Here is a 12,705-nt window from a genome sequence, read left to right on the forward strand (position 1 = left end):
AGATTTCTAATCCTTAACTGTATTCTAAAATAACTGAGCCATGGTTGCATCTGTATGGATAGGTGTATTTACCTTTCATTTGGTAGGTTGTTAAATCACTTGAAAGGAGTGGCTTTGAGGGGTGTCTGGATGGCTCAGTGGGTTAAAGCCTCTGCCTTTAGCTCAGCTCATAACCCCAGGGTCCTGGGATCACGCCCCGAATTGCATGGGAATCTCTGCTCAGCAGGGAGCCTGCTTCCTCTCTGCCTGCCTCTCTGCCTACTTGTGATCTTTGTCAAATAAATCTTAGAAAAAAGAGAGGCTTTGAATTTAAGGTATCTCACAATGATATATCTATAACTCCTAGTTTGAGTAGTGGAGAAAGGTGTTATTTATGTTTATGCTTAGTTGATATTTTAGCTTGAATAATATAAGCCGTATACTTGGAGAACAGGAGATATAGGACCCAATGTGAAGTAGCACAGGAAGTCTATATTTCTGCTTACATTCTATCCGATTTGCTGAGAGAACGTCTTTAATTCTTAGAATGGTTACTGTTTACATGTATCTTGATTACTAAATTTAAGCAGTATTACCTCTTGCAAGGAGTTTAGCTTACACTAGTTCTGTTCTCTTTTCGCTGAACTCTTAAATTCTGTTGATTACCTTTATTACTCAAACTTCATTTAAGCCTCTACTTACACCAACTTTAGTATCTGTTTGCTCCTCTCTATTTAAGGAAGCAGCACACTCGTTACTTTCTTTTCCTTCATCTCCCAATTCCCATTGTCTTGTCTGTTGTCAGGTTTATGACATTTTATTTATTTATTTTTAATATTTTATTTATTTGACAGAGATCACAAGTAGGCAGAGAGGCAGGCAGAGAGAGGGGGGAAGCAGGCTCCCCACTGAGCAGAGAGCCCCACAGGGGGCTTGATCCCAGGACTCTGAGATCATGACCTGAGCCGAAGGCAGAGGCTTAACCCACTGAGCCACCCAGGTGCCCCAGGTTTATGACATTTTATAACCGATTATCTTATTTTGCCTCTAGACTGAATATAGATAAAATCCGCATTTATGATGGGTAATTTACTTAGATTCACAGGTAATATTTTTTGACAAATCCTGCATCCTTTGGAAAGCAAAATTCTAAGAGATAAAATGAATTCTTTTAATGGTCCTTTGTTTAGGTTCATGCTATTGCTAAAACAATGAATCATGACTTTAAAAAAATTTTTATTTTTAAGACTTTGTCAGAGAGAGAGCATGCACACAAGCAGTGGGAGCGGCAGGCAGAGGGAGAAGCTGGCTCCTAGCTGAGAAAAGGAGCTCGATGCGGCATTCAATCCCAGAACTCTGGGATCACAAACTGAACCAAAGGCAGCTGCTTAACTGACTGAGGCACCCAGACATCCCATGACCTTAATTTTTTATTGAGTTTGTAATTGCCTCTCTCTTTGCTAAGCTCTTTTGGTTATTTAACCATATTTAATGGTGTATATTGCTGTCTGTGAACTCCTATCATACTAGGATTCCTTTTTCCATTTCATTGCTGGGTTCGGCTGTTCATAGGTTCCATAGTTTACTCTTAGATTCCCTTTTGTTCTTGCTGCAATAGGTGTTCTCTGGTATATTGGCAGAAAAGGTACACAAACTGTAAACAGTTTTGTGTACTGGAAAGTGTTTCACCCTAGCTGTTGATTGATAGTTTGGACATAGAATTCTAGCTGCGGAATCTTCCATCAGAGCTTTGCGGGTATCACTGCTTGTTTAGTCTAAGTTGACTGAATGCAGTTCTTACTTTGTAGGTAATCTTTTTTTCTTACGCATTCGGATTTTTTTGTTGTTGTTACTTGATTTTCTAAAGTTTTATGAGACTGCATAGGTTTTCATTTGTTTTTTTAACTTGAAGTCTTTAGGGTTTCTTAGTTGCTGAGAATTTTGCTTTCCAGTTTTTCAGTTTTTCTGCTTGCTTTTTGGAGCTTGGATTGGAAGAATTGGACTGAATTGATTGTTTTATGTTTAAACTAATTTCTTCATTTATCACAAGCTTTCTAACACTTTATAGAAAATGTTACCACCACCCCCCCTTCAGAACACATACTGTCTTGGGGTGCTTGGGTGGCTCAGTTGCTTAGGCGCTTGCCTTGGGCTCAGGTCATGATCCTGGAGTTTTTGGATGGAGTCCCGAAATCTGTGTCCCTGCTGGGCAGGGAGTCAGCCTCTCCCTCTTCTTCTCCCTCTGTCCCTCCCCCTGTTCCTTCTCTTTCTCTCTCAAATAAATACATAAAATCTTTAAAAAAAATTGTCTTTAAATTTCAGCAATAGAGCAGTCCGTTCTTATTTTACATATAGACTATCTTGGTCATTCTGAAGATTTTTTTAAAAAGTTACCAGTTACAGGATGTGTTGAAATACTAATTCACTTTGGTTATTTACTTTTTCTGCCTCTAATTTTTTTCAAATGTTTCATGGTTCTTCATTCATATTTATGAAAGAAGGATTTGATAAAAGTAGTCTGGTGTTACAGATGGCTAACTTTAAGTTTTATGTGTGTGAGAACATCATAAGGACTAACAGGCTTTATTTTAGCTTCCTTGGGAGCAGGAAGACAGGCAGGGTACTGCCAAGGCCTGAAAGAAGAGTGCCTGATTGCAGGAATCTTGACCCCTCCCAGGCAGATTATTTGCTTGGGGAGGGAAATAGATCCTGAAAGCAGCCTCACAGCTCTCAGTCACCACCTACTTTTCTTCCCCTTTCACTTGGAAACTGGAGGCCTCGCCTTTTCCTTCCCACTCATCTCCCATGAAAAATGGCTCCTGCTTCTTATAGCCTTGTAAGTGAAAAATTAATATAAGTCTCATTTTTTTCTACCTAAATTGTGCAACTTAGTATAAGAAAAGTGCTGCTTTTAAATGGAACTCGGTAGTAAAATACAATATGTGTACATTGTCTTGAATTCATTAGAAGAAACCATCTTAATCTGTATTACCACGTTCATGTTAATGGCTCATTTAAAATAGTCTAGGAAAAGTTTGAATAAGTTACTGGAAAAGAGAACAGCACCTAGCATGCTAAAAGGGTACATAGAAGACATTTTGTGACTTAAAGATGCAAATTTAGTGACATTCTTGAGTGGGCAAATTTTGAAGGCCTTTTGGGAATAGTAAAATAGGTTTTGTTTTAGCATATAATTTCTGAACATTTAAAAAGACCATTAAGCAGTATTTTGTTTTTCCATTTATATTTAACACGGCTACATTTGTGTATGCTGTTTTACCTGGTAATGACTACATTCCTTATTTTGGGAGAGATCTCTCAAACCTACCTTTTCAGATTTGATGGGAGTCTGTGTTAATTTACTTGTGGAATGTATTAATGCTTTTTGTCATACGCTGTGCTGATTAGAGAGTCAACATCCTTTAAACTTTTTTCACATAAAAGCAATTCAGACATCTTAGATCATTTTGGGTATTCTTAAGGACTGCTTCCAGGTATTAAAACACTACGTCTTAGGATATTAAACATTAATTAGCTGATAGCTGATACCATGGGAGAAACTGACTTTTGAGGGTTTTGGTACCAAAAATCTTAGCTAATTTTAATGGCAATAGTAGTATCTGGACATACATCCACATACCTCAGGAAACTGAAGAGGAAAATAAAGCTTATTAACTCTAGTATACCTAGACCCATTCAGTAAAACTGGACTTAAAGCGTGCTAATCTCTTGTATTCATATGGCTTCCCCATTCTAATAAGCTTGATGCTAGTGTGTGTGTATTACAAAAATACAGGTTGCTCAACCAAATTACTGGGTGCACATTAATATAGTCACAATTTCAATGATTTGGATACTTCTTTTAATTCCCAATAGTTCTAGGTGAAAAAAAATAAAAATATTTCTTCCCAATCATTGAGGCATTTAATAAGGGTACTGTGTACAAACACAATGTAACCTCTTTGGTCCTGGGTTAAAGAGATTATATTATATTCTGATATTTTTCCAGCTCTCAGCATTCTATAAGGTATAGCTTTTGGTTTGGGTAACATTCTACCTAGAGGATTTTTTATTCCCTTTCATTCATACTTCTGTGAAGGCTTAGTTTCACAAAATAGGAAATGTTACATTAAAAGACTTCATTCATACTTTAATCAACAGGTAATACCTTACATGTATGAACATTTTCTGGAGTAATTTTGTGATCCTTACTGTTGGAGGGGGAGAGAGGAGGAAGCTTATTTCTCTTAGAGGGGGAAATATTAAACTCTCTATATTCTGAGGAAGAAAACTGTATCAAGCCCTATATAGTTCACAGAGCATTATTCATGTTATCCCCAAATTCCCTATATTACTGTGTTAATATTACACTAGTATGGAGGCAGCCTGAATCATGTAGATGTGAACTAATATTTGAGCAACATGGATCTCCTTATGTGGTAGAAACAATGTTTTTTAATCTTTAGAATTAGTATTCATTTATCTCAAGTCTCTTAGTTCTGTAGTTCTAGGCAAAACACATTTGGTGTAATGCTAATATAAATGAATCTGTTCAGGGAATAAAAGGCCATATAAGTGCTAAACCAACCCCCCAAATTTGCTTTATTGCTAAAAGCTCAAATGTTTTCTAAAAATTGTAAGGCCAGCATATAATCCAAAATAGCATAAGGGTTCACCTAAGCACCAGCATATCCCCTCCTCCACCCTCCTGCCCCAGTGAACTGTCTTTTGGTAGAAACCCTGCATTTTCCATTTTCAGGATAATGCATTTTATTGCACCTTTTTCTGTGTAGCTTGGTTTTGGAATGCTATCTTTTTAGGTTGATTTTTCTCTCCCCTCTATTTTAAAGAGCTGTTAAAAGGATACCAGTAGCCTGATATGAAAATTATCTTTTTCAAAAGCTTTGACCTCTTAAGTTATTTGTTACATTGAATTCTTGGGAAGTTTTTTGTTTTGTTTTGGTACTTTGCTGGTTCTCTAATCTTTGATCACATCATACTTACCTGTCCTTATTTCCCTTTTTTTCATCTGTGCTTGTCTCCTTGATCTCATCTACATTCACAGCTTCATATCACATCTATGTGGACTCCTGTTGTACTATCCAGGCTTGATTATTCTGTTATGTGTAGGTCTGCATTTTAGCTATTTGTTGTACACAGAGTCCTCTGCTGTCAGTGACTATGTCCTGTTAATTTCTCTTTTCACATCCAGCTGCATTGATTGTTTACCATTGTTTATCATTACTGAATAGGCCTGAAATGTCCTCTCTCACCAAGTCCTAACCTACACTCTAGAAAGTTCAGGTGTGACTGAACTTCATACTTATTTTAAATGAGAATCTTAAATGGTTCTTAAAGACCACATTGACAAGTGGCACATTTAATTATAATGGCTTGCCACATCTGTGTCTAGAGTCTACAGCAGCATTGTCCAATAGAAACAAGATGTAAACCACGTATGTAATTTAAAATTTTGCAGTTTGGCTCCAGTTCAACCTTCCATCCTTACCTTTCATTCATATATACATATATACATTCATATATCTGTAAACTGCTTGCCATGTCTATCTTTGGCTCACTTTTCATTCTACACCCCCAAGCCAACCCTCAAACAAAACTCCACTCCAGCCAAAATAGTAAAAGTCTTCTTGCTGTAGGTACTTTAAAACTATCAACAAAATATCTCTCGGGAATATACACAGTAAGGAGAACATCAAGATAAAGCTCCTGCCTTTGCCTTTCTGGAAATAGGGCTACTAGGTAATTTTTCTTCCTTGTGCTATGGGCTTATTGTAACATGGCTATATGAGTCAAAAACCAAAATTTACCAACCTCTGCTTACGTAATTTTCGGAGCAAAACCATGGTTTTAAAACATCTGGCCACGTTTGGAAATCGGATGTTTTGGGGCACCTGAGTGGCGCAGTGGGTTGAGCGACTCTTGGTTTTGGCTCAATTTGGGGTTGTGGAATCGAGCCCTGTGTCAGGGTCTGTGCTCAGTGGGGAGTCTGCTTGAATTTCTCTCCCTCTGCTCCTCCTCATCACCCCCCTCTCAGTCACTCTCTCAAATATTTTTAAGAAGTCTGATGTTTCAGGGCACCTGGGTGGCTCAGTTGTTTAGAGCCTCTGCCTTTGGCGCAGGTTATGATCCCAGGGTTCTGGGATCGAGTCTCACATCGGGCTCTCAGCTCAGCGGGGTTCCTGCTTCCTTCTCTCTCTTTCTCGGCCTGCCTCTCTGCCTACTTGTGATCTCTGTCAAATAAATAAAATCTTTCTAAAAAAATAAAAAATCAAAAGTGTGATGTTTCAATGCTTTGTAATTACAAGAAGAATACTCAGGATCTTATAAATTATATTCATTATTGCTGGTATTCTTCAAATTCATTGTTAACTATGTATGTATTGCGATTTCCCATCCTCCACCGTGATCAATAACAGTTTAATATGCTGCTTTATAATGGGAAAAAACAAAGTCATGAAATTTGACAGGGCTGAATATATTAAACAGGATTAAACCAAATTAAGAATAATACACAATGTGCTATCAATCTTTGAAAACTCAAGACATGAAAAGGATTACTTATATTTAGATAGGGGTATTTCCTAGAGATTTCTTCTTAGCCCCCAAAAATAAAGTAAGCTAATCTATTTTATTTTTTTTTTNTTTTTTTTTTGACTGGAAATAGAATAGAACTGCTCTCTGAACATATGGGACTGAGTTCTTAATTACATTGAATAAATAAGGCTATGTCTCAGACTTCACACAGTTGAGTAGTATATGCCATATGATTTTCTGATAGTGTTTAAAATTCAAATTGTTTTATTAAAGTCCTGTTTATGTAAAACCTGTAAGTTTAAAGAAACCTAAATTTAAATGGTAACTGCCTTGGAATACAGGGGATATTTTTCAATAAATTTTTTTTAATATTTTATTTATTTATTTGACAAGCAGAGATCACAAGTAGGCAGAGAGAGAGGGGGAAGCAGGCTCCCCGCTGAGTAGAGAGCCTGATGCAGGGCTCAATCCCAGGACCCTGGGATCATGATCTGAGCTGAAGGCAGAGGCTTTAACCCACTGAGCCACCCAGGCGCCCCTCCAATAAAAATTTTAAAATAACTCCCCGCTGAGCAAGGACCCTGATGTGGGGCTCTATCTCAGGACCCTGGGATCATGACCTGAGCCAAAGACAGATGTTTAACCAACTGAACCACCCAGGTGCCCCTGTGTCATTTCTCCTTCCTTCCTTCCTTTCTTTCTTTTTTTTTTTTTTTTTTTTTTGGGAAGAACATTTTAAGTAATCTGTGCCCAACGTGGGGCTCAAACTTAACAACTCAAGATCATGAGTTGCATGCTCTATTGTCTGAACCAGCCAGGCACTCCAAGTTTATTTTTTTAGAGCTAGTATCAGGTTACTAAAATAGGCTTTTTTTTTTTTAGGGAAGATAAAAATTGATTTTTAATTCTTTAGTAGCAACCTTCCTAGATTTATTTATTTTTATTTTTTTTTTAAAGATTTTATTATTTATTTGACAGAGAGAGAGATCACAAGTAGGCAGAGAGGCAGGCAGAGAGAGAGGAGGAAGCAGGCTCCCTCCAGAGCAGAGAGCCCGATGTGGGGCTCGATCCCGGGACCCTGGGATCATGACCTGAGCCAAAGGCAGAGGCTTTAACCCACTGAGCCACCCAGGCGCCCCAAAGCTTTCTATTTTTTAAAAAGATTTTATTTATTTATTTTAGAGAGCGTGCAAGCACAAGTTGGGGGATGGGCAGATGGAGGAGAGAATCTCAAGCAAACTCCCCACCAAGTGCAGAGCCCCATGTGGGGCTCGATCTCATGACCCTGAGATCATGACTTGAAATTAAATCGAGAGTCAGACGCTTAATCGACAGAGCCACCCAGGGGCCCCAACTCTTCTTATTTATTGAAAAGATTTCACGCACCTGTAAGAATGGCTTCAGTGAAGCCATCAGACAATATTAAGTGCTGGGGAGGATGCTGAGCAGCTCCCACAATCACATATTCTGCTAGTAGAAGTGCAACTGTAACTAGGACAATGCCTTTGCAAGCCTATCTGGCAGTATCTACCAGAAGTAAACATGCACCTACCCCAGGACCCAACACTGCTCCCCATGTATTAACGCAACAGAAATGCACAGACAGGCACACCTTGCTTTCATTATCATCCACTTCACTGAATTTGCAGATACTGCGTTTTTGTTTTGTTTTATAAATTGAAGGTTTGTAGCAACCCTGCATCAAGCTAGTCTAACAACTCCATTTTTCCAACAGCATTTACTCATTTTGTGTCTCTGAGTCACATTCTTGCAATATTTTAACCTTTATCGTTATTATTATATTTGTTATGGTGATCTGTCATCAGTGTTCATGACTTGCTAAAAGTTCAGATGACGATTAGCATTTTTTTGGGGAGAGAAAGTATGAGTGACGGTGGGAGAGGGGCAGAGAGAGAATATTAAGCAAGCTTGGAGCCTAACGCTGGGCTCAATCTCAGGACCCCGAGATCATGACCTGAGCTGAAGGCAGAGGCTTAACCCACTGACCCGCCCAGGCGTCTCCCAATGGTTAGCATTTTTTAACAATATGTTTTAATTAAGGTGTATACACTGTTTTTTTTAGATTTAATGGTATTATACACTTACTAGGCTATAGCATAGTATAAACATAACTTTTACATGCAATGGGAAACAAAAAATTCATTTGACTTCCTTTATTGCAATACTTGTTTTTACTCTGGTGCTCTGAAACCTAACCCACACTGTCTCCAAGGTATGCCTAGATGGGTTTGCCCAAGACATATACATAGGGGCACTATTTATATAGCCCCAAACTGGAAACCTCCCCGATGCCCATCCCAAGAGAATGGATAAACTGGTCTAGACCAATGAAAGACCACACAACACAAAGAATGGAACACAGCTACATGCAAAGACATGGCGTTCAGTGAAGAAAGCCAGACGTTAGAACGTAGTCTGTATGAAGTTCAAGAACAGCCAAAACTAATCTATGGTGTAAGAAGTTGGGATAGGTTACCCTTGGAAGAAATGAGTGACAAGAGTACTGCTAGGCTGGTAAGGTTGCTCCTTGACCTGGACACTAGTTACATGAACGTGTTCATTTGTGAAAATTCACAGACCCGTACAGTTACGATATTTTTATTTTGTATTGCCAAAGAGAGGAAAGAAACAAAGGCAAGAGAAGCAGAATATTAGCGTATGTTTGATTTTGACAGTGAATCCATGTTACTTTTCTTCTCCACTTTTATATTAGTCACAATGCTCTATCACTTAAAATAAGTGCATCACTTAAAAATTAAAAGCACATAGGCATTTCTAATATTCTTTCTTAAGCACTGAAAAGTGCCCCCTTTCCACTGTCCTGTGGGGCTGTTATTTCTGGAGACCCCCATTTGGCCAACTCACCGGAGTAGCTGCTTTTGGGGGCTTTTCTCTCAAGCACCAATGGTTCTTTTCCATTCTCCAAATTGTAGTTCTCAGGTTTAGAAACTGGAAGCCCTGCTCGTTTAAAAAAGAAAGAACAAAAAAGAAACAGGACTTAACTATCTGTGATGGGCACAAAGACCTATTCTATAACATAGACCCAACCCTATGATCTACAAAGACAGGGTATTATAGGAAGATCAGGAATGAGGGAGGGTGAGCTTCTGAATGCCGCTTAAAGTATTTGAAGCAAGAATCTGGTCTGGGAAGGAGCTTATATGCATTGGAAAAGGCAAATGTTTTTGGCTGTCAATAAGAAGAGAACTTCTAGGGTACCTGGCTGGCTCAGTCCACAGAGCATGGGACCCTTGATCTCAGGGTCATGAGTTCAAGCCTCACACTGGGCAGAGAACTTACGTTAAAAGACAGAGACAAGAGAATTTCTCTTTATTTCTCTATTGAGGAATTTTCTCTTTCAGGGAGACACTACAGGTGAGTCCTTTAGCTTTGGGAAGAAATGAAGAAAGCAGACCTCAGTGGCTAAAAGTTGTGACCATGGTGACCAGAGTTTTTGTCTTCTTTCTAAAGGTTTTTCTCTTTCTTCCCTCTTCAGTTACCAGAACCCACTTTCTTAGGGATTTATTACATAAGCACAAAACAAATTCAAGGCCAAAAGCATTCAATTGGAAAACGATGGCAACAAATTACGGGTTCAGATGTAACTTACAATGTATATGTGTAAATATCACTGGGAAGAGTTAACATAGTTTCTTCTACCCCATTTGAAAACATATACAGGCACATATTATGCACATGCACACCCCCCCACCCCAGAGAGGTGAACACAAGATCCATACTGGCTGGAGAGTACTCTAACTGGAAGAATCATGCAACCTTGGAGCTGCCAATGGCCATCTCTGCCACAAGGGGAGATCCTAAGAATAAAGCTAAGACAGGGCAATGCCAAGCCACATGTTTAAAAAAATTAAGAAAATTTCTGTCAGTATACAGGATTCCCTGAATCAGTATTTTTATCCCCTTTAAGCCAGTGTGAATTAGGTTTCTAACATTCAAAAAAGAATTTTGACACAAAACCAGCATAGACATTTCACCAAGAAACTAGAACAGAAATAGATTTTTCTTTGGGTCCAAAGGGAGCAATACTTTATGATTTCTGAATGCAAAGGTAAAGGCTTCGTTAAGCTATTTCACTTTCAGTAACGTAATGATGTCCCCATATGCAGATTCTAGAGTCACGATGAGAACCCATCCTTACAAAGCGAGACCAGGTTCTTATAGTTCTCCAGCATCACCTCCCTTTGTGCGGGATCCAGCTTCCCCCACTCCTCTGGGGTGAAGTCCATGGCCACGTCCTTGAACGTCACTGATGCCTACGACACAAACATACTTTTGTTCACCATCTCTCACTTAACAGACTCAATTTCAACCCCCAGTTTCCGCTGGCCCTCATGTAGATGTGTAAGCTATACAAAGGACAGGAAATGACAGTGATAAATGATAAGCATTCTTATGTACTCAGATTCGGAATACTCTAGGTATAAAGTCACTGGGTATCAGTCATGTGCCGGGCAGACTGTGGATTCAGTATGAGAACCCAAAGAGGTAAGACTACGGTTTCTCCATTGAGACTATCATTTTTCTAGGGAATACAGAGTTAAAACATGAATTAACGGGTCAACAGTGCAGGTTGGCAAAGTAAACAAAACCGGGCCTGAGGAAAAAGGCATGTCTGAGTCATTCTCCTTGTGAGTCCTCAAGAAAAACTTAAAGAATCAATCTAGCCAACCAGAAGATGAACTGAAACACAGAATTTGGAAATGTGAAATAGTCATGCAGTGAGAAGACTGACAGTCAAGCACGGAATTCAAAGGAAAAAGCATTAAACTAGAAACTAACAGGAACAAATTAATTGAAGATACAGATATAACTTATAAATGTTCCTGTGTAAATATCACAGGATCAAGTTTATATAACACAAAATATATAAAAGCTGTGATTAATTATCATAAGTGAGGTAAATGTTAACTTTTGGAGACTCTAACTGGAGAGTATATGAAAATTCTTTTTACTACTTACAACATTTATTTAAATCTAAAATTATTTCAAAATAAAGTTCCCAAAGTGCAAATAATCTGAAACTTAAATAAGAAGAATAAAAAATAAAACAAAACCAAGAATCATCCTTAGAAAATAAAATACAGGGGCCCCTGGGTGGCTCAGAGGGTTAAAGCCTCTGCCTTCAGCTCAGGTCATAATCCCAGAGTCCTGGGATCGAGCCCCACATCGGGCTCTCTCCTTGGCGGGGAGCCTGCTTCCTCCTCTCTCTCTCTGCCTGCCTCTCTGCCTGCTTGTGATCTCTGTCTGTTGAAAAAATAAATAAAATATTAAAAAAAAAAAAAGAAAAGAAAATACAATATAAAAATCATTAAGTAGCCACTGAGTAGATATTATAAGGAAAAAATGACCTTGTTCCTTAATCTGCATATCTATAGCTAAAATGACACATGATAGGAATTAATTTCCAAACCATTAAAAGAAAAAAAAAATGCAAGCTATTGCATGAAAGGCAGAAAATACAAAAGAAATAAAGTATAATAAACAATTATAAAAATCACATGGCAAGAAAAATCTGAAACATAAAATTAATATGACTTAGTTCATTTACCGCATAAAAAAGGTTTTAAAAAAAAAAAAAAAACAAAAAACCCACATCCTATTTACAGAAAGGACACTCAAACAAAAATCCCAAAGTTGGGGATGAGAGGGAAGTGGAAAGAGATATACACCAAACTGTCCTCCTCAGTAGGGAGAGGGGGAGGGCTGAATTTGGGGAGGCAAGTAATATTATGCTTATTATATATATCTGTGCTGTTCACCTGGTTACAGTGAGCAAGAATTAAAACTTTAATATTTAAAAAAAATCTAATATATTAAAGATAAAAAAAAACAACAACAACCAGCCCAGGCAAATTCCAGTAAGAAAGATAGTTGTTAGCATCAAACAAAATCTAATGCAACGCAAAAGACAGTTTTTTAAATTTATATAAAAGGTCAGTGGGTTGGGGCGCCTGGGTGGCTCAGTGGGTTAAGCCGCTGCCTTCGGCTCAGGTCATCATCTCAGAGTCCTGGGATCGAGCCCCGCATCGGGCTCTCTGCTCTCTCAGGGAGCCTGCTTCCTCCTCTCTCTCTCTCTGCCTGCCTCTCTGCCTGCTTGTGATCTCTCTGTCAAATAAATAAATAAAATCT

At 38.5% G+C, this 12,705-nt stretch overlaps 1 protein-coding gene across 1 annotated transcript in view; it reads right to left on the reverse strand.

Annotated features, from left to right (window-relative positions):
* Positions 1-9,343: 9,343 nt before the first annotated feature.
* Positions 9,344-12,705, reverse strand: part of LOC111158789 (zinc finger protein 286A-like) — a 6,727-nt gene continuing 3,365 nt past the window's right edge. The window contains exons 3-4 of the mRNA XM_022521043.1: positions 10,715-10,829; positions 9,344-9,513 (exon numbers count right to left, since the gene is read on the reverse strand). Of these exons, the coding sequence (XP_022376751.1) occupies positions 9,344-9,513; positions 10,715-10,829 (285 nt within the window). The remainder of the gene's footprint in view (positions 9,514-10,714; positions 10,830-12,705) is intronic.

The sequence above is a fragment of the Enhydra lutris genome, unplaced genomic scaffold (genome assembly GCF_002288905.1).
Source record: "Enhydra lutris kenyoni isolate GAN:26980312 unplaced genomic scaffold, ASM228890v2 scaffoldscaffold63, whole genome shotgun sequence".
In the NCBI taxonomy this organism is placed as follows: Eukaryota; Metazoa; Chordata; class Mammalia; order Carnivora; family Mustelidae; genus Enhydra; species Enhydra lutris.